The 21,294-nt window shown below is 46.5% G+C and overlaps 1 protein-coding gene across 1 annotated transcript in view; it reads right to left on the minus strand.

Moving 5' to 3' along the window:
- Window positions 1–6,138: 6,138 nt before the first annotated feature.
- The window catches only part of COBL (cordon-bleu WH2 repeat protein), a 211,612-nt gene continuing 196,456 nt past the window's right edge, over window positions 6,139–21,294 (minus strand). Inside the window, exons 11-14 of the mRNA XM_075557316.1 lie at window positions 14,769–14,869; window positions 9,081–10,954; window positions 7,638–7,757; window positions 6,139–6,423 (exon numbers count right to left, since the gene is read on the minus strand). Coding sequence (XP_075413431.1) covers window positions 6,139–6,423; window positions 7,638–7,757; window positions 9,081–10,954; window positions 14,769–14,869 — 2,380 coding nt within the window. The remainder of the gene's footprint in view (window positions 6,424–7,637; window positions 7,758–9,080; window positions 10,955–14,768; window positions 14,870–21,294) is intronic.

The raw sequence follows: 21,294 nt of genomic DNA on the forward strand, positions 1-21,294 counted from the left end.
GAGCAGAAAGCAACGCCGATGGGCAATAGCTTAGGCTACCTTGTAGCACCATGCTATCTGATTGAGATAAACGATGCGGTGCCCAGTTACATGACCCATGTGGGACAGCACCAGGTGGGCACAGCCACCAAGAAGGAGTGAGAATCCCTGTCCCAGGAGGGGCCCACGATGGAAGGACAGCCTGGAAGCACAGTGCTGGGAAACTCCCTGGAGCCTCAAACTTTTAGACTTGCCAATGGAGTACATTTTTATTTGGTTGGACAAGAAAATTGATGGATGGATTAGACTTGGAGCTCAAGACCAACACAGAGCTAAAAAAAGATTCAAGTTTTATTTTTGCTTCCTACCTGGGCAAAGAGAATTATCTTTTATACATAAAATGATAAAATGAACAGTGGAGATAGGGAAATGGTTTGGGGGTGGGGGGTTATGTTTGCAGCCTCCTATCTTGCAGTCCAGAGCAATTGAGCAACAGAAGGCTGCCAAACCCAGGAGGGTGCTGGCGACTCAGCTGTCACCTAACCTGGAAAAATGCAAATAGGAGCATTGATGGGAGGCTGGAGTGGACAGAATTTATCAGACTTTCCATAAGGACAAGAAAGTGGATGGTTCTAGAAGGAAGTGGATTCTTGGCAAGATTATAATAATTATGAAATAAGTGGGGTATGGAGACCCAGTTGCAAAATCTGGATGACCAAGGAAACATGGCAAAGAAGGAGTTCTCTCTGTCTGCTGGCAGCTACTGAATATTTGTTACGTGCCAGAAACTCTAGCAGTTGCCCGGGATATAGATGATGGGGAGACTCCTGGAGCTTATCATATGGCAGGCACGAACACAAGCGACATGTCAGCGACACAAGACTGGGATTAGTGTTCTGAAGGATGTGTGACAGCAGAACACGATAACCGACTTCAGTCCGAAGGAGGCTTTCTCCAGGCTTGACATGATGACAGGAACGAACATGAAGGATGAGGGAGTCTGCTGGAGAAGGGTAAGGGGGAGTTTTTCCAGGAGCGGGGAGGCCCTGCAGGTCTGGCCTGAGGGGGTCTCTTGTGACAGGCTTCTCGGGTTCCGTCTGCTGAACCCCAAGTAACCTAGTAGAGCTATAATGGGTAGATTGATCACGGCACAAGGTCCATGAAAACAGAACTGTCTGTTCTCTACCTATAAATGACTTCCTCTTAGCCCAAACAAAGGTTGACATCATCAGCAACGATGTTTACTTATGATTAGTTTTCATGTTCTGACATCAATCTCTATTCCTTAGCTACAAGGAACTTGGATGTCTCTAGCACACATCGAGACACTTCAAAACACTACATTCACTGCCATCAAGTCCATTGTGGATGCGTTGGGCTGCCTACAGCAAGGTCAGCAGTTTAAAAGCAAGCACCAGTTGACAAGCAAGATGACACTGCTTACTCCTATAAAGAGCTATAGTCCCAGAAACCCACCCGGCAGTCCTACTCTGTCCTATAGGGTCGCTATGCAGACTTTTGTGGTGATGGTGTCATTTGTTAAGAAGTTTCCTATGGGGCCTACGGATCAGGCCAGGTATCACTGTCTCTGTGTGGCTCGCATCAGATGGTTCCTGCAGTGGGAAAATTGGCATCTGTGTAGGCACAGCAGGGAGCAAAGCCTGGGCATGGCTTTAGGGAGGCGTTTTCCAAAGTGGTTGGGAGCTGTCCAAGTCTGGCTGATAAGATGTCTGGGCTCCACAGTGGCAATGACCTCCTTAAGGCCTGGGTAAATAATTAACCATGTCTGCGCTCACTTGCCCCTCTGTGCAATGGTCGTGGCAGCCCTTCCTTCCAGCAAGATGACGGAGTCAATGCTTGCTCTGCCACGGTCTTAGCAGGAAAGTGGTGATCGGCAAGGAAAGGGTCTTGAACACGTTTGTGACGTCCCTCTTTTTGAAAAGTTCCTAAGGTCAACGACCCAATGGATCAAACCTGTTGCTATCTAGTTGACACTGACTCGTGGGGATCCCCTGGGCATCAGACTAGAACTATGCTCTGCAATGTTTTTAATGATGAATTTTTCTGATGTAAGTCATCCCGACTTTCGTCTGAGGTGACTGTGCCTGGACTTGAACTGCCAACCTTTCGGTTAGTAGCCAAGCACATGAGCTGCTTGCACTCCCCACGAACTCCAACAAAGCACACAGCTCCCCCTTTCCTTGGCTGAGAGCTTCATTCACCTTTCTACCACGAGTGGCTTCCACAGTTCCTGGGTCCAGGCAATCCTGGTGCAAAGAATTGTGGGCTATGTGGATATTTTAAATATAAACCTGGATTCGGCAGGTCATTTGTGTAACTTCGGAACCCTGGTGATGCGATGGCTGAGTGGTTGGCTGATGACAAGAAGGTTCCTGGTGGGAAGGCAAGGGCTACCCCACAGGAAAAAGCTGAGACTGTCTGCTGCCCTCAAGAGTCCAGCCTTGGAAACCATCTCCTAGAGAGCGGCCATGAACCCGAAGCAATTTGATAGCTGTGAGCTTGATTTAAAAAAAAAAGGTATACATTCCAGACTCTCTGAAAGAATGCACTTCAAACCGTCTGTCCAAGGTAGTCAGCTGCATCTATTTCTCACCTGAAAGATGAATGTACAGAAATTGGAAGAGAATGCAACATTGGGGAGTGAAACAGAATCTTGTATTCCGGAGGAGCGTGTGGGGGGTGTACTTCTGAAGAGGGAGCAGCAGGCTTAGCAGAGATGCAAGTGCTCTTGTTGGCAGCTGAAGGGAAACTACCCCAACTCACTGCCACTGTGTCAATTCCAACTCACAGTGCCCCGAGTAGGCAGATGCGTCTCTCTCCAGGTTTGAACTGCACCCTCTTAGTGGTTAGCAGGCCAATGTATAACCCACAGACTCACAACGACACAGGAATCACCTGTTCCGCACACTATGTAAGACAAATGCATTTTCATCAGTATGAAAGAATGACAGACCTCTCTCTCTCTCTCTTTTTTCAAACTCCTCTTAAGATGAGCATCCCTTAGATGAGTAGACTAGGAGTTCTGAGAGCTACACACTGGGCTGCTGACTGCAAGGTGGACAGTTCAAACCCACCAGCCACTCAGTGGGATAAAGAGGAGGCTGTGTGTTCTGGTAAAGATCTGGTGTGGGAAACCCTACCGGTGTGGGCTGCTAGGAGTCAGAATCAACTTGATGGCAGTAAATTTTAAAACATCTTTTATTCGCTAGATGTCCCCGAGTGATAAAAATGGTTAAAGTGTCCAGCCACGAACCGAAATGTTGGCGGTTCAAGTTCATCAAGAGGCACGGCAGAAGAAAGACCTGGCCATCTACTGGAAAATGAGTTTATGAAGCACTGTTCTACTCTGATACACATATGATCACCAAGAGTCAGAATAGACTTGTCTACAACCAGTTTTCCTGGTTAAAATCAACCCATAAAAGCTTTTGCTTGATCTAGGATCCAGATAATTCTTCCTGAAACAACTGTTCTGCAGCCCTCATTGAAGACCCATGAGCAGGAGGGAACTGAACACATGTGAGCACCAGCAGAGAGCCAAGCCCACCCAATATGAAGTCTACAGACCCTGAATTCCTGGCATTTTCCTTGCAGTTTTGTAGCTTCACAAGTCCACAGGTAAAAGGAATCTCAAGACTGAGTGTCATCAAATGCTTTGATGCCCAAAGAGCCTCTAAGGCCCATGCCTAGTAGCAGCAAAATACAACCTAACCTGTAAGGAAGGCGCCACGTTGGCTCAGTGGCTAAAGTGCTCAGCACTTCTCTGCAGGAGACAGGTGTGGGGTCTGCTTCTGTGGTGGTTTACAGCTTTGGAAATCCCGTGGAGCAGTTTTATTCCACTTTATAGAGTTACTATGAATCTGAATTGACTCGATGGCAGTGGGTTTGAGCTGTTAGGAAAAATGCATCATGGTCCCTGGCTGCCTGAGTGACAGTCTCTTCCAACAGGACACAGATCCGCGGCTCAGTACAAATGAGACGTTAAGGGCATGCTGTTAGAAAGGAAAGTCAAGCCAAAACCCTCACAAGATGAAAGCTTTGGTTCCAGGTAAGGCTATTTAGTCAGGAGGCACCTGGCGTTTCCTGAAGGGGCCTGGCGAAGACGGTGTGAGGCAGCTCCAGTGGAAAGCACACCACTTCATGCTGGCCTCCTGGCCCCCCTTTTCTTGGGCTGGTTTTATGTGATGCTGCGATCAAGAGTACACACAACAGGGGAAGGCCGGAGGTCATTTGGACATAATAGTGATAGAGAGTAAAAGGGACGTGTATTCCAATGTCAGACTCACCCTGGTCATTCAGGGCCAGCCTTCCAGGCCAAGAATAACCGCAGACTGTTCTGGGCATGCGCACCCCAGAATTGCCAGAGTGACATCTATTACCTAGCACTGGTCGGGATTGGTAGGGCAGGTCACAATGCAGAAAATGACTCACGAAACAGTGGTGACATGGGTGTTCAAATGCCATGTGAAGTAGCCCAAAGGGTACTTGAACATGGTAGGAAGAATTCCCTGGGCTCATACCCATGTCAGGACTTTAGAGCCTCTGACCCGCTGACCTGCTGCCTCGTCACACCTGCTCCATGATTTCTCATCACGGAACGTTCCTCTGACCTTTGGCTCTTTCCACTCACTTCCCACACGTTCCTCCCACCTTCCTGTTCATAGCACAACTCTCCCCAGGAAATGTTCACACCTTGACATTTTTTTTTCTTTTCTAGAAGACAGAGGAAAGGTGGGCTCAGAGAAAGAAAATGCTGGGTTAAAATCCTATTGTTAGTTTCCACGAATGGGCTCCAAGTCAAGGTGACCCAACGCACCCTGGAACCTAACGTTGCCCACGGTCCTGGCCCTCTCCCATGATCGGCTGGGATTGGTGTGATCCAAAGAGTTGGAATTGGCTGATTTTCAGAAGTCAATTTCTACAGCTTTCTTCCTAATTGAGCTCAATCTAGAAACTCTGCCGAAAGCTGCTCAGATTCGTAGCTGCATTGGCCAAGCCCGCACTGACAGACGGGTGGTAACGGCGTGTGGGTGCATCGGCCAGGAGTCAAAGGCATGTTTCCAGCACGGAAGAGCCGAATTCCACCACTGAACCACCGTCGCCTGTAGCATTCTCATTCCACCCCTCCCTACCGCCTCCGCCTTAGACAGACGTAAGCCTCTCTTCAAAATGAACAGCAGTATTTGCTGTGAAAAGAGCCGAACTTCGTCAATAAGACAGTGTCTACAAGGCAGCACATCCAGTGCATGGTCAGAGCTTTCTCATAATCCTAGTCAACCGTGTTCAAAATATAGCCAAAGCTCAAGTGAGAAAACCAGTCTCAAATTTTAATATAAATTCATTTGACAACCATTTGAGACCTGGCAACCATTGCAGATTTTTAGACTCTCGTCCCCCAACCCTACCCCACCAAATTGAATTCTAGAGGGAGATAGGGGCTATGGATGTCACGTTGAGAAACACTGTTTTCAAAAGGCAGACTTCTCAGGGGTCAGCCTACCCAGGGGCTGCATTCCTCCGGCCTCCTAGCGAAGGGCTTTGAGCGCCAAGCTCTCAGTCCTGCTGCGCTGTGTGTTCGAGCACAGGGGAGAGCCCTCCTCTGAGCCTCCAGACATAGCCCATCTCCTTTCACCAGTCTGGCATTTCCTACACTTATTTCACCATCCCCCCAATTTCTTCACTACTTTTCCATTCTACGTGTTGCTAGTGGCAGACGAGCTGGTTTGGGATTCACAGCAAGCCGACCGAGAAGAATGGAGCCCTGGGGTGTCCTAGGCTGTAAACTTCACTACTGACTCTTCACTGACGAGCCAAGTGCTTAACCTCTGCGCCACTGGGGCTCCTTCGACATGACAATCCTGCCTGAATTTTTCAATTCATAAATAGTTTAAAAAAATAAATAACAAGAAGAAAACACAAGTGTTTAGGCCATTTCCTCAGCACTACCCTCCAGGCCAAAGCCTTCTCGTCTGTATCAGGGGAGTGTGTCTCTGCTCCTGCGGCTAATCTTTTTAAGGCTATCTCTTGCCGTAGTCCCTGTCTTCTTGTTGGTGGCCCACACTGCCTCATGGGCGCAGCACCCCTGGGCCACTGCCTAGCACACTCATGGCATCACGCATGTCTCTTGTACACGCACCCTCAAACATTTCCCTGCAACGATGCAGTTACCTTTTTTAATCTGGCCGCCCCTGTGCCGGAGCGGATGGCATCCATCAGGGCTTGTCTGGCATCCACAGTGTTGTTGAGAGCCTTGGTGCTGAACTTGGAGGCCATCCTCGGCGCCGGGGGAGCAGGGTTGGTAGGAGGTGGGGGAGGCGGAGGGGGTAGTGTGCCCGCGCTGTCCTGTTGAGGGGTTTCCGAGATGTGTGCAGAGAGTTGGGCATCTCGGAGACTCTGGAGCTCCTCAGAAGCAAAAGATGACACCTAGGAAAGAGAGCAATACATGGAATGTCCCCAAAGCTACATCCTGTGCGGACAGTGACCGTCTCAACCTTGGCCCTGAAGTACTTGCTTTTGACAAACTCAGGCAGTGTGTTTGCTCACTAAGGGATGATAGAGACCCAGAATTTGGCAGAACTCAGAGCGGGACGATTATTTATCGAGAACTCCTTATAACTTTACTTGGCAGGTGAGGGCAGCAACAGAATGGACCGAGAAAGCTGACCAATCTCTGCATGGAGGCCACATACTCAAAATATGATGTTCAGCTTATTGGTCAGATGACTCGGTAACTCCTGGGTATGGAAGGTGCAGGTGACCGCACCTACAGCAGAGCCCGAAGGCGATGGAACGAGCAATGCTGCCTTCATGCAGCAACTTCATCTCAAGAGATAGAAGGGACTTGACTCCTAGTTGCTAGACTCCCTAAGCTGGAAACTACACCTGGTCATTATCCAGGCTTTTCTTAATTTTCATTGCTCCCATAAGTAGAGTTATGCATTCCAAAATGGGTATCACCCCCCCCCCCCCAGAAAAACAAAAACAAACATGCTGTATATATGACCTTGTTTGGAAATAAAGCTCTTTGAAGAGGCTGTGAGTTAGGTTAGTTTGAGTTCCTACCAGAATCGAGTTTGTCCTAATCCAATCATGTGGTGTCCTTACTGAAAAGGAGAAACAGAGAGACGCCAGGGGAAGACGGCTAGGCGAAACTATATTTACAAGCTGAGGACTAGAAGGGTTGAGGACATTCAGGGCTGTCACAGGTTGAGGACATTCAGGGCTATCACCGGCTGGGATCAACAAGAAAGGGTCTTCTCTCTTGGAGAGGGCACAGCACTGCTGACACTCTTCATTTAGACCCCTGGTCTCCAAAACCGTGGACGACTGTTTCTGTCGTTCAAAGTCACCCATCGGTGCTGAGTTGTCGGAGAAGCTTATGGAAACCGATATAGAAGTGATTCTAGCCATTCTCACGTATTTCACCTTGGCTGAAAAAGGGCTGCCCAGCACCCTGCAGGCAGAAGTGGCCCCTTCATGCTCTTCTCAGGAGTGCCTGGTTGGCCACTCAAGTCATGGCTTACCTTCCCCTTAGAAAATCAGAGGGTTTACCTGTCTTTTGAGGCTTTGGGACAGACCACCAGGGGAGGAGTGTACCTGGTACCAGCAGGTACACGGGATCTGTCCTCTCCTCTTACCTTCTTCAGACTGCAGGCTCCACTGTGTCCACGGATGGCAGCCAGCAGGGCTGACCGCTCACTCTCTGCCTCTGAGTACGAAGGCTTCTTTGACCCTCTCTCTGAGGAGTGCTCTGCAGTCTAGAATATGAATAGTATCAACAGATCTCCATCAGAGATGAAAGATATGCTCCCAGTAAGGCCGCTCCAAAACAAAACCAACACATATCACTGAGTCCTGTGGGATCCCTTGTGTAGTTGATGTCTGTGGGAGGGTGTATGGTTATTATGTCCATTGTACAGTATCAAATTGAGATTTTTATATGGACCGTAAGCTAGAGGAATACAAAATTGCTATGTACTTGGGGAGAGTGTCTGGGTAATGGTGAGGCACGCGGCTCCTAGTCAAAAGGTGGGACGTTTGAACTCAAACAGAAGTGCCTGTCAAGCTGCTTTGGAAATGCCAGTATTGAAGACACTGTGGAGCAGTTCTGTGCCGCCCTCCTGAGATTGCCATGCATTGGAATCAACTTGATGGCAACTAACAGGCGTATTTGGGAGCGCATCAAGCGATGACTTCTTATGGTCATCTCATGTCCTGTTGTTGTAGCTTTTCAGAGCTGGCGTGTGTCTCAGAGGCTGGCAGGCCCAGCCGAGAAGCCAGGGCTCCACACTAGTAGGAGTATGGCCTCAGACATAAGAGAGATGATAATTCCTAAACATTGGGCTTATTTTGATGATTATTAATTGAAAAAATTGCTGTTAAGTAGTTAAATGCCTAGCTACTGGGCAGAGGGGTGTTCTATTATTGTTCCAATCATGACAGAATTACAGTATATCACTGTTAAAAATATACAAATGTAGAAACATTTAGGCCCTGAGTTGCATTTTTTATGTGTACATTTGAATGTTCGAAGACTGGTTTACTGGATTCTCTACTCTCTGAGGACTCTTTATGGGCTGATAGCTTTCTGCATTTGGGGACCTTGAAGTCATGCCGACAAGCCCAAACCCCTCCACTTTGGTCCTTTGCATAGAGCTAGTTCATTCAGTATTCCATGGGAAACGGAAACAGAAATTCTGGTTGCAGCCAGACCTGACTGCTAGGATGGATCAGCCCCTGTTTGCTTGGGTGGGAGTTTCTCCCGAGGCTGACCTGCTGACCAGGGGTGACTGGCAGCCCACACAGGTTATCAATTCAGACAAGCAACTGAGGTGGTTGCCTGCCTCTCTCAACTGGGAAATGGCAGGGACTTTATTGTTCGTGACGATTTCAGAGCAGCATCGTGGCATATTAGAAACAGTAATGATGCCGACAGTCTCATCTCGATCCTTAACATCTCCCTCTTCTCCAACCCTACTGTAAGGCTCTACTACATCTGGAGCACCTACAGTTGCCAGTGGGAAGTTGTGAAATAGAGTGCCTGCCCCAGCTCCCTAAAATGAGCACCCCAGCATAGTCACCTTCCGGAGTTTTCCCTTCCCTCCTGCCGAGTGGATGGCTTCCATCAGAGCGCTGTGCAGGGACATGTCTTTGGGGGCTGGCCTCTGGATGATAGGCTTGAATTTCTTCTTTGGCCCAAAAATGCTGGGTGTCAACGTTGCCTCTGTTGCATGTGCATCTGGAGACAGTGAATTAGGTTTCTGCTCCATGTCTGGAACCACGTGGCTGTTGGCCGTTGGCCCTTTCAGAGAGTGGGGAGGCTCACTGCTCACGGGGGGCCACTTGGAGCCGTTTACCCAAGCCTTGGGGGAGGCCTGATCATTTGGTGGGTGGGAAGAGGGGGTGGCTGTGCTGTGTAGCACACTCTGTGGCTCAGACACTGAGCTGGTCTTCTGGTTCCTTGTGCTTTGCTTTCCACCGAAGCCACAGCTCTGTCCCACAGAAACATGGTCTGTCTGGGAAACTTTGATTCCTGAGGCATGGGAATTGTGTAGGACACCAGTCGGACAGTCTTGAGCAGACAGCTTTCCATAGGGGCTGCCACTGTTTGCTCTTAGATGGGTGCCCACCGCCGACTCCTCCCCGTTACTCTGGGGGAGGGCGGGGCAGGGCTGCTTCGCAGCATCTTTGTCCATTGGTACCTCTGAGGATGGGCTGGGAGTTCTATCACTTTTGGTAGCAAGATGGTGTCTGACAGGATTGGGCGTTTTGCCTTCAGAACACCTCTCGGCCCCATTGTGCTTTGTCGTCGTGCCAGCATGGACGTTGGGGGGTCCCATCCGCTTCGCGAGAACCGAGGCCATGTACTGGCTGGATGTCCTCCTCTGAGGCTTCACAAAGGAGACATCTGTGCTGGTAGCTGCTGGCCCTTTGGGTTGACCAGGGATGGCTGTGGGTGACTGGCTTCTCCCTTCCTCCAGACCCCTCCCATCTTCTGGAAGGACAGGCTGCTTCTGAGGTACCGTCAGGGTGGGGTCAGGGGAGGCAGGGCCAGCAGGCAGTCTACTTTCTGGATGCTGGGGGTTGGTTGGCAGGGTAGTGCTGGTCCTTTTCAGGGAGTGGTCTTTGGACACTTTGGAATGCTTTTCCATCGAGTTGGACCTCCAGAATTCTTTTACCTTTCCAATGGGCTGCTCTTCTGGTTCAAGAACGGATGATGGCAGGGCGATGGTCCTGGTTCCGTTCACGGCGGGGTTTACCAGATTTCCTAGCTCATCAATCTTAATGGCGCCTGTGGAGAGGGATACTCCGCGATCATAGCACCTCATCTCTGATTTTGGAGGAACAATTTTATATGTGGTGAGACCATATTTAAGTCCGTAGCTCCCTCCTGGGTTGTCACCTCGTCGATACCAGGATGGTGGTGGCAGGCCCTCCCTTAGAGTGTGGCCTTCCTTGTTACTCACTGGCTGTGCCGTCCCTCTCTGGGCAGCCTGCGTCTTGTCACTTGCTGGTTTTCTTTCTGGGTCACTTAGAACATCTGTGTGCAACTTCGAGATGGAAGTAGTCCGCTTGGGTCGAATTTCAATAGAATTCACTCCTTTACTGGTGTTGGGTAAGGCCAGTCTGGTTTCTTTTCCAGGGTCAAGGGAAGGAGTGTATGATTTAGGCACCTCCTCCCTCTTTCTAAGGGGCTGGCTGTTCTCAGCTTGGAATGATGGCAGCTGGGCTCTTCTGGTGGCCATGTTTCTCAGGTCAAAAGAACCTGCATTGTTATTTCTGTTGGAAAACACCCCCAAATCAACAGGGTCATCTAAAACTTCCCCTATGAATGTAACTGGAATTATATCCTCGTTGCTCCTCGTGGTGATGGCATCTTGTGTCCAGTGGTTGGAAACACCATTTACAGAGTTGGTTAGAGAGCTGGTGTCTGTTTCATAATTCTCTTCCATTTCTATGAAGAAGGACAAACATGCGTTACACACTGGCACTCCGTCTACAATTCCCAGGACAATTACTTAGTGCAGTCATACCATGCGCTTGATTTCGCTAGTGTAACTTTTATGTGAGCTACTCAAATCTATCTTAAAAGATCATTGCTGTCTGTAATCTACATATGACTCAGGACAGAGTCTCAACCTTCATCAATCAACAGAAGAACTGTAGCCCCTAGTGTTTCATCACAACATGTTGCCCGTATCTTCCCCTTAGCAACCAGATTTCTAAATCTAAGCTCTTTGGAAGAACACAAAATTGCATTTCTCTAGTGCAATAGACTACGTGGGGCAACTTGGCTCTACCGTAACTTCTTAAGGAGCTAATGATTACGTTCTGAGTATCTCAAAGTGATCGTGACTGTTGAAAGCCCCAGATGTTGTAGTGCGCCACACTACAGAGGCCTGTGAACTCAGCAGGCTGGTTTTGACAGGTCAGCTCTGCCTGCCTTGTATTCACTCTGAGGACAGGGAATTGACAAATCAGTCAGTCAAAACCATGGATCAGTCCTGCAATCGATTTCCTCCTCTTTCAATGTCTTGTCATCTTGGTCTTGCTTGGTTTTGAAGCATAGACCCCGCAGGGGCAGGGGATTTTATAACGGGGCCCTTCTAGCCAAGGTTTCTAACCTCCGCCAAAGGCTCTTGCTCTTCAGGGGTCTGGGAAGAAGATGGAAGAGACCGATAGAGTTCACCTGTGTGAGTAACTGGGATAAAAGGGTCACCTGCAGAGTATAAAACGAGACGCCCTCTGAGAAGCACAAGGAGGGAGTTCCTTACCAAAAAGGGCTGGGAGTGGAGTTGAGTGCCTTACTAGAGGAGGGTGTCTCTGGGCATTGAACTCAAGTAGCTGGTTTTGCTTCCCCAGTGAGTTCAAGTGGAATGCCATATTACAGTGTAGACATATGCCCCTTTGTGTATTTATTAGCAGACCTGAATTTTGAACCATGTCCTGGTAAACAATTCAACCGTGAGCATTTCTCACTGGCATTATAACTTGTTAGCTTTCTTAATACACTAACCATGAACTTTATGTCAGTTCTGTGTAGCCAGTGTGAAGGGTATTAGAACACAGAGATAAGTAGAGAACATTAATTTTCACGATCCAATTGGCTAATTCATTGTGATGGTTCCACACTCATAGAAGGGTCAGGTTTTTAAAGCGACATAACGAAAACAAAACACACACACACACACACACACACACACACACACACACACAGAAATAAAACATTTGAGTCCCAGACGGGTTATTTTGGGTACTCGTAATGGATGTGAGGAATGGTATGCTGCAGCTGAGAGGAGAAAAGCTGTTTCTAGAGTGGCCTGGGGAAACTGGGTGGCTGATTAAGATGACCAAGAGGAGGGCCTTCTGAGACGTCTCCAGGTACATAAAGAGAGACAGTCCATGGATGGAGAAGGGGGTAATGTATTGGGTAATGTATTTGAGTATGAGTTTAAAAGGCTAAGGCTTATATGTTTATTTAGCTTCCAGTTTTGATGACCAATATTTTTCCTACCTGGTATTGTATTATAGGAAATTAATCATGATTGTAAACCCTTGGAAGTCCACCTTCATCCTATATTTGATTCGATAAGCTAGAAAGGGAAATAAGAATTGCCTGAAATGAAAAGGCTTTTTGTTTGCAGTCCAGGTAGGCAGAGTAAGGGATTCAGAAAGAAAACCTGAAGCCCACCCAGAAGTGCTGATAGGACTGGAGTTTTACATTTGAAGGGAAGGCCTGCAGCCAAAACAACAACAACAACAACAAAAAAAACCCCCAAAAAACCAACACTGAATTTTTTTTTTAAAAGACTGAAACTTTTGAACAAGCAATTTGCTACTGGCTGCATCACAGCAGGGAAGTCTGTGCCCAGCAGAAAACAGCTCCTTTCTAGGGCTGGAAGCTCAGGGGAGCTGGGGAGCTTGGGGTGCTCATTCTGGTAACCATTGGATCCGCTCACTGAGTGGAAGTGGGGGGATGCAGCAGTGAAGAGATGGGCGGATTTGGACATGTTCCCCTGGTACCTGCTGATGTGATCCACAGAAGCTAAAGGTGGGAGAGAAGAGGAAGGGCTGGCTGCGCTGAAGTTTCAATGTTGTGTGAATATCCAGCCTGTGGGGATGGATTAGCCCCAGAGGCCAGGTAGTCGGAAGTGCTTTCAGCTGGTGCTCAATGATTGGGCTCCAGCTGAGACTACCAGGACCCAACCAAAGGAAGAGAAATATGCTCGACTCTGAGCTGGTACACGCTGCAGCAGCTCTTCTGGAGACTGAACTCATGCAGATGTTTGAAGGTTCAACCGGAAATGAAGACTCACCACATCTAGCCTCAGCATGGGCTTGTTAGAAACAGGCAATTTAGAATTTGAATATTTAAAATGGGGATGATAAAGGTATGAAGTGGTTGGCTTAAAAACTCTTATGACTGTAAAAAAAAATAACAAATGAGACTGTTAATCCTTCAGTGTGACTGGCGTAGCCAGGGGGTGGGCTGCCGAAGCAATGACTTATTCAACGTGGCTCTTCTAGCCAAAGTTTCTAATTCCCACCAAACGACCTTCCCCCGAATGGTCTGGTAAGAAGGTAGGGAAGATACTGATAGGATTACCCACGAGTAACTGAAAATAGGATTCCCTGGCGTTCCATCTTGCTGTGTGTGAAGGAGGAAGAGGGCTATCGTTAGCAGCGAGAGTCGGGGTGGAGCACATGCTCTGGTCCCAGGATCTCTATGCAGTGAGCCTCCTGGATGCAGACGACAGCTACACCATCAGAGAAGCAGCAGCAGAACCAGGAGGGATGGACTTCCTATCGCATGAGAAAGTAGAGCGGAGTGCTTTGTGCAGGAGGCTGCCTTGTGCAGTGTGGTGCCCCCGGCACTTTGTTCAGGGGGCTGGGTTTGCTGACCCACAGAGCTTGAGCTGAATGCCTTCGGGTTGAAGCTTACAGTGAAGTGGGCATTTATCAGCTGACCTGAAGGAACTTTGTAACATGTCCTAAATGATAACTGTACCCTGAGCATTTCTAACACGCATTATGACTTGTTAATTTTCTTAATAACCTCTTAATAGATCACGAATTTTATCTGAGTTCTGTGTAGCCATTGTAATAGATCTTAGAACGCAGAGAGAAGTAAAATAGAGCACACTAAGACAACACAGCTACTGTACAGTTGTGTCTTGATTCACACAACATGCCCTGAAGAAAATGATAGACCTTAATTGAAAAATTCCCAATTTGTTTACTGAGATTTTTTGCATTGTGCTGGCCTCACACTAGTATTTACCGAAAACATCTCCAAAGAGCAGCGTTGCCATGACATGCTCCCTGGCATGGGTGCTCCGGTGGCCAGCGTACTGTGGACCACCTCTCACTTTGATAGATAGCCTGTGCTTTTGCACGTTAAGCTTGGAAGTCTTAATCTGAAAAGTGATTAGTTTTGTGTCTTTCAGGATTTTCTGAGGGATTTTGAGCATGTTATTTATTTATTTTAAAAAGGGTGTGGAAAGTGTTGTGTGTGCAGAATCAGTATTACCCAGTGCACATTAACAACAACAACGCCCTCCTTGTTTCTGTGGTACCGCTTGGCAGCCTGGATAAAAACCTGGGCCCCACCTGAGTGTGCTCTCTTATCAGCTCGAGGCCCCTTCACGTTTGTCTTAAGGGCAATGTCTTCGGCAGCCCTTTCCTCGTGGCGTTGATCGGGAAAGTATGTCCGGAAGCAAACGCCGCTAAGGGCTACAGTCAGAGGAGACAGTGCAGTGCGCTCTTACCTTCTAGGTGGCCTTCCTCAGCTTCGACAAGTGCGCTCTGGAACTGCCCACTGACACACAGGTCCTCCTCGTCACTGAAGGCCAGCGCAGCCTTTTCAGTTCTGGGGGAGACCATAGAGGAAGAAGGGGCATTCATTTGACTTTATGCTTAAAATTTGATGTACACCCAGAAATAGAAAGTACAGTTTATATTCAAATTCAGGAAGTCTCCCGCTCAGACCATCATTCTTGGTGCTCTGAAATAGATTTCTGTAGTGTTAAGCAGGTCTGAGTGTGTGCATGTGTTTGTATGTTTGTGTGTGAAATGTGTATCATATGTGAATGCGTACATGTGTGTGTGAGTATATTTGTGTGGCATATGTGTGGGTATGTACGAGTACATTGCATGTGTATGCTTCTGTGTGTGAGTATGTGTGTGTATGTATGAATGCACAAGGGCGTGCATATCTGTGTATTTATGTCTATATTTGTGAGTACGTGTGCAGTCACAAAGCTCTTGCTGTTTGAAGTTTAATTTTTAAATTTTTTATTAAAAGCTCATTTTATGGGGGGCTCTTACAACTCTTATCACAATCCATGCATCAATTGCATCAAGCATGTTTGTACATGTGCTGCCGTCATTCTTTTCTAGACTGCACTTCACAAGGACAAGTGAATTTGCAAAGAGGATTTGCTTGCCTTTCTGTCCATCTAAAGCTGCGGCCTTCAAATGGGAATAGGAATTAGGTTCTGCTGTGCAAGGCTTTAAAAATGCCCATGTCTGCCAGTTTCTCTTCTTTCTCTCCCTAACTGGTAACGGCAAAACCAGCTTATTCTTCAGCACGATGGGTGAGCTTCCCCTCGGCGTTCCCAGAGGGACCCGGAGAATGGCCGCACGGCCTGACACACTGATAGCCAGGTTGGCTGTAAGCTGTGAAGAGCACCACTCTTCTGGAGGGCCAAGCAGTCCAGCATGGCCAGTGTGCCCACAGCCTTGCCAGCTTTCAAACTCATGGCCTCTGTCCATGCCCACACTGGCGGTACCCACTTGCGAGACTCAGAACAGGGAAGATACTTTGCTCTTCTGTTGGGAAAGTCCTTGTTTACTTTGCAAGATGTCCCATTCCCTTTTATATACTTGTACTTAGATGAATTCCCCAGTGGGCTGATGGGAAATTCAGGGAAAGGGGTACTCCAGTGGTCTCTTTAACAGGGAAAATAAAAACATAAGGATGATAGCAAAAATTATTATAGCAAGAGTAACAGTAATAACAGCTTCTACTCAACCCAAACACACCCTGCCCTATCACTGCCCCTGAAGATCGAGACAGCTTTCTTCACAGAGCAGAGCTCTGCTGGGCCAGCCCAATGCCTTACACCAGATCCCCACAACATAGCTCTTTTGCATGAATTATCTTAGTATAATCCTCACGATGCAGTGAGAAGTTAAACAGTGTGTTCTCTCCATTGTCCAGATAGGAAACTAAATACACAGACTTAACAAATCTGCTCGACGTCTCATCAGGATGCAGACCCAGGTAGAGAGGGTGGCATCTGGGGCTAGAAGCTATCAGCCTGTGACCCGGGAGCACAAAGATCAGACTAGTGGGTGGAAGAAGTGGATGTTACCTTCTAGGTGCCACAGGGAGAATAACCTCAGAGAGACAATTGCTGCCAAAACAGTTTGAACAATATCTTTGCCAGAGCTCCCGTCTCTATTTTTCTATTGTGTAAAAAACACAGACACGCATGAGGCAATTGTCTTCAGCGAAAATGGAAGGTTTTCTGCTGGCTGTTGTAACTGCAGACCGATTTCCAGAATTTCTAATCAGGCTTAGAGAATGGTGCATGGAATCGTCTCTGCACAATCCTTGCTTATGTAGCTGGATGTGATTCAGATAAACGAATCTTCATGTTTGGTGCTTATGTCCTTTTGGGAGGAAGCAAGCGGCTTCCCGAGTGGAGGCAGTTCATGTTTTCTGAGAACCCAGAACGAGGAGCTACGTCGGAGCTGTGTGGGCACATGAACAAATGAATAGGCTCACAAGAATACATGACTGCCTCATTTCTTTTGCTTTGAACATTAATTATAAGAATCCATTTCACGAAAATTCTGTTTCTCTCCTTCAGGAAGTGGTACAGCTTAATAAATCACTTTAAATTTAAATCCTTAATAAAATGAAAGAAGAGGAAAAAGTGAAATTTTATAAGGAAGATCAGCATTTACAATGGAAAATAGATCACTTTCCCAAGTGCTTGGCATTAATTTAGGATACTGAAGAAGTTCAGCTCAATGAATTGTATCTATTTTTTTTCTTACTTTGAATTATTTGCCTTTACTTCAAAGTGTGTCTAATCACATCATTCTAGGAGACATTGAAGAGGGCAATGTCTTAGGACCTGAAAACACATTTACAATGCAAATTCTCCTGTCCTTACCATTTGATAATTGTTAAATTAGCCCCACCCCTAAGAAATTACCTGATAAAGCAGCAGTTAGCCTGGCTAGTCACACTTGTTACTGCAGCTACTTGTTGATTTATTGGAAAGAAACAAGGAAATATACATTTAAAGAAAATATTTCTTCTTAATTCCACCCCCCCTTACTTTTGAGAAACTATTCATCTTATGGGGGCTCTTACAATTCTTATAACAGTTCATCTTTCAATAGTATTAAGCACACTTGTACATATGTTGCCATCAACATTTCCAAAACATTTTCTTCCTACTTGCGCCCTTGGTATCAGCTCCAACCCCGCTTCCACCTTCGTGAATCCTCGATCGATTATATATTATTATTGTTATTATTATTTGTGTCTTATACTGACCATTCACCAGACACCCTGTGTCTCCCTTCACCCACATTTCTGTTATTTATCCCCCGTGGGGGCTATATAGCCAACCTTATAATGGGGCCTCTCTTTCACCATCTCCAAATCCCTGTACCCTCATGATATCGCTACTCCCACCACTGTTCCTGAGGGTTTTATCTGTCCTGAATTCCATGTGTCGAGAGCTTTTATCTGTACCAATATATTCCAGTCTAGCTGGATTTGTAAGGTAGAACTGGGTCACAGCATTGGGGGGTGGGGTGGGGGGTGGGGAGGAAGCATTCAGGAACTGGGGGGAATGATGTATGTTTCCTCAGTGCTATACTGCACCCTGATGGAATCATCCCTTCCTTGTAACCCTTTTGTGGGGGGATAGCCAATTGTCTACACATGGTCTTTGGGTCTCCATTCCAACTCTTGCATCAATTATAATTTTTTTATTTCTCTTTGGATACTTGATACCTGATCCTGTCGACACCTCATGATCACACAGGCTGGTGTGTTTCTTCCAGGTGGGCCTATTTGCTACCCTGCTAGAAGGCTGCTTGTTTAACTTCAAGCCTTTAAGATCCCAGACACTGTATCATAAGCAAAACATTTTGTTTCCTTGTAAGAATATTGGGTCATTAATCTCTCTTTAATAGTTTGCTAAAATAGAAACAACTACTGTATTCATTGGAAGGACTGCATTGTGTCAACTAGGGATAATTCAAGAAATCACAGCATCCTGATTTCATAGGGCAAAGAAACTAGGAGAAATGATCGTCATCAAGTTTATGTTGAAACAAAATAACAATAGCGTAAGCAACCATGTTCTAGGTGCTGTCCAGTCAGCTCTGACTCATGGCAGTCCTGTGTAACAGCAGAATAAAACTCTACCCCGCCCTGCGCCATCCTCCCAGTTGTTGTCTGAGCCCCTTGTTCCAGCCGCTGTGCCATTCCATCCCCCAGCTCGTCTTTCTCTTTGATGACCTTCTGCTTTGCGTGATGTCCTTTTCTAGGGACTGGTCTTCCTGGTAGGTGTTCTAGTACGTGAGAAGAAATCTTACCATCCTTGCTTCTAAGGAGAATTCTGGCTGCATTTCTTCCAGGAGAAATCTGTTAGTGCTTTGGGCCGTTTATGGTATGTTCAAAGAATTCATTAGCTTTTCAAACTGTTGTTGTTGTTGTTAGGTGCTTTTGAGTTGGTCCTGACTCCGAGTAACACTGTACACAATTGAGTGCAGCATCGTCCAGTAGCTCTGCTCTCACAGCTGTTCTCATGTTTGAGCTCACTGGTGCAGCCACTATTTCAATCCACCTTTCAAAGGTCTTATTTTTTGCTGGCCCGTTACTTTACCAAGAATGATGTCCTTCTCCGTGGACTGGTTCTCTCCTGACAACATGTCCAAAGGACGTGACACAAAATCTTGCCAACCTTGCTTTCCAGGAGCATGCGGAATGTACTTCATCCAAGACATGTTTGTTTGTTCTTTTGACAGTATGGTAATTTTCATATTCTTTGCCAACACCATAATTCAAATGCATTGGATTCTTCTATGGTCTTCTTTATTCAAGGTTCACATTTCACATGCATGTGAGGCAACTGAAAATACCTTGGCTTGAGTCAGGCACATCTTTGTCCTCAAAGTAACATCCTTGTTCTTCAACACTTTAAAGAGGTCTTGTGCAGCAGGTTTACCCAGTGCAATGTGCAATGTTATCTCTCGACTGCTGCTGCCACGAGCAGAAATTGTGGATCCAAGCAAAATGAAGTCCTTAATAACTTCAATGAAATCTTTCATACCTTCAATCATTTCTTCATTTATTAAGCCATCACCCTCTTGGTGCAGTTGTAACGGCTTGCGTTTTCTTTACATTGACTTGCCATCTGTACTAAAGGCTGTACTCCTTAAAATTAATTCTAAGCCCTCCTCCCTTTCAACAAGCAAGCAGGGTTTGCATTTCACAGGTGGTTAAGAACCTGATGCCACATTCTTCTGCATATACTCCAGCTTTTCAGGATTTTTTCTTTTTCTCTTTGTTCAGCATACAGATTAAATACGTATGATGAAAGGATACAACTGTGATGCACACCTTTCCTGATTTTAGACCATGCAGTGTTTCTTTGGTCTGTTCGGATGAGCTGCCTCTTGACCCCTATGTTAGGCAGGGTTCTCTAGAGAAACAAAACCAGGACACTTATGATTTGATATATACTTAAATATGTATCTATAACATAAGAAATAAAGAACTAATTAATCTACAGCGCAGTACAAATGGCTCAGTGCAACTCACTTCTGTGAGACAGCTAATACACTGGCAGTCCTTCAAGTCTTGAGGGCCACTGGGTAGTCCTCTGTAGAGTCACAGGCAACAAACAGCAAGGCAGTGTCTGACAGTCCCCAGCTCAAGCAGTGTATACTCCAGTAGTATGGTGAAGCAGGTCTTGAAGGAACCTCAAACTACAGCGACACAGTCCACAGATTAGGTGTCCCACAGGTAGTGTAGCTTACAAGTTGAGGCAGAGAACAAGCTAAGGCAGTCTCACACTGGTCCGATGATGAAATAACAAGAGACAAGAAAGGTGAGGCTCGCCAAGCCATTTCTCTCGCGGCCCTTCAGTTAATCCCACATGTGTTCCTTGGCCAGGTTGGCACAATAAACTAACTACTTATCACAACCCCTGTACAGGTGCTGCAGGAGTGCAATCAAGTGTTCTGGAATTCCCACCCTTCTCACTGTTATCACAGTTTGTTACGATACAACAGCCAAATATCATCGAAAAGTCAATACAACACAGATAAATACCTTGCATTCTCTGCTTTCAGCTAAAACCGATTTCACATCCGCAGTGACATTCCTTCTTCTCCATCCTTGTCTGAGCCAGCCTGCGTTTGTGCAAGCTCCCCGTGGGTGGACTGCTACATCCATTATTGAATGATCTTTGGTGAAATTTGATTTGCATGTGGTATTAATGGTACTGTGTGATAATTTCCACATTCCGTTGGGGCATATTTCTTTAGGAGGCACACAAATATGGATTTCTCCCAGTGGGTTGCCAGGTTGCTGTCTTCCAAATTTCTTGGCTTAGGCGAGGTGAGCACTTCCAGGGCTTCATCAGCTTGAGGAAACACTTCTATTGATACTCAGGTTAAGCCCCGTAGCCCTGCTCTTTGTGAACACTGTCAGCGAAGCTTGGATTCTTTCATCCTTAGTTCTTGACCATACGTTCCCTCTTTAAATAGTTGAATGTCGACTCGTTCTTTTTGGTACAGTGACTTTGTGTATTCCTTCCAGCTTTTCTTCTTCTTTTTTTTTTAATGCTTCCTGTGTCATTCAATGTTACAACACAAAACTTGCATTTTTTCCAGTTCCTTCAGCTTGATATACTCTATGATTAAAAATCTGGGTGTACAGGGAGGCTTCAACAAATTCTTAGGAAAAGATGGGACTAAAAAGAGAATGTCATTTTGCTGTGAACTTTTTGAAGCCTTCTTGTATAATTATATACAGATGAAAATATAACAAAAAACAACCATGTGGCTATGGGCAAGGGTAAGGTAGGAACCAAAACACACCGACTAGAGAAATTAGTTGAAATGGGTGAAATGTGTCAAATACTTCCCCCCTGTCTGTAGAATTTGGCTGTTTCTGGCACAGTGGTACTTCCCAAATTCAAAACCTCACTGCCATCGAGATGGCTGCAACTCATAGTGACCCTGTGAGGGCAAGAC

Source organism: Tenrec ecaudatus, chromosome 9 (assembly GCF_050624435.1).
Source record: "Tenrec ecaudatus isolate mTenEca1 chromosome 9, mTenEca1.hap1, whole genome shotgun sequence".
NCBI classification, from domain to species: Eukaryota; Metazoa; Chordata; class Mammalia; order Afrosoricida; family Tenrecidae; genus Tenrec; species Tenrec ecaudatus.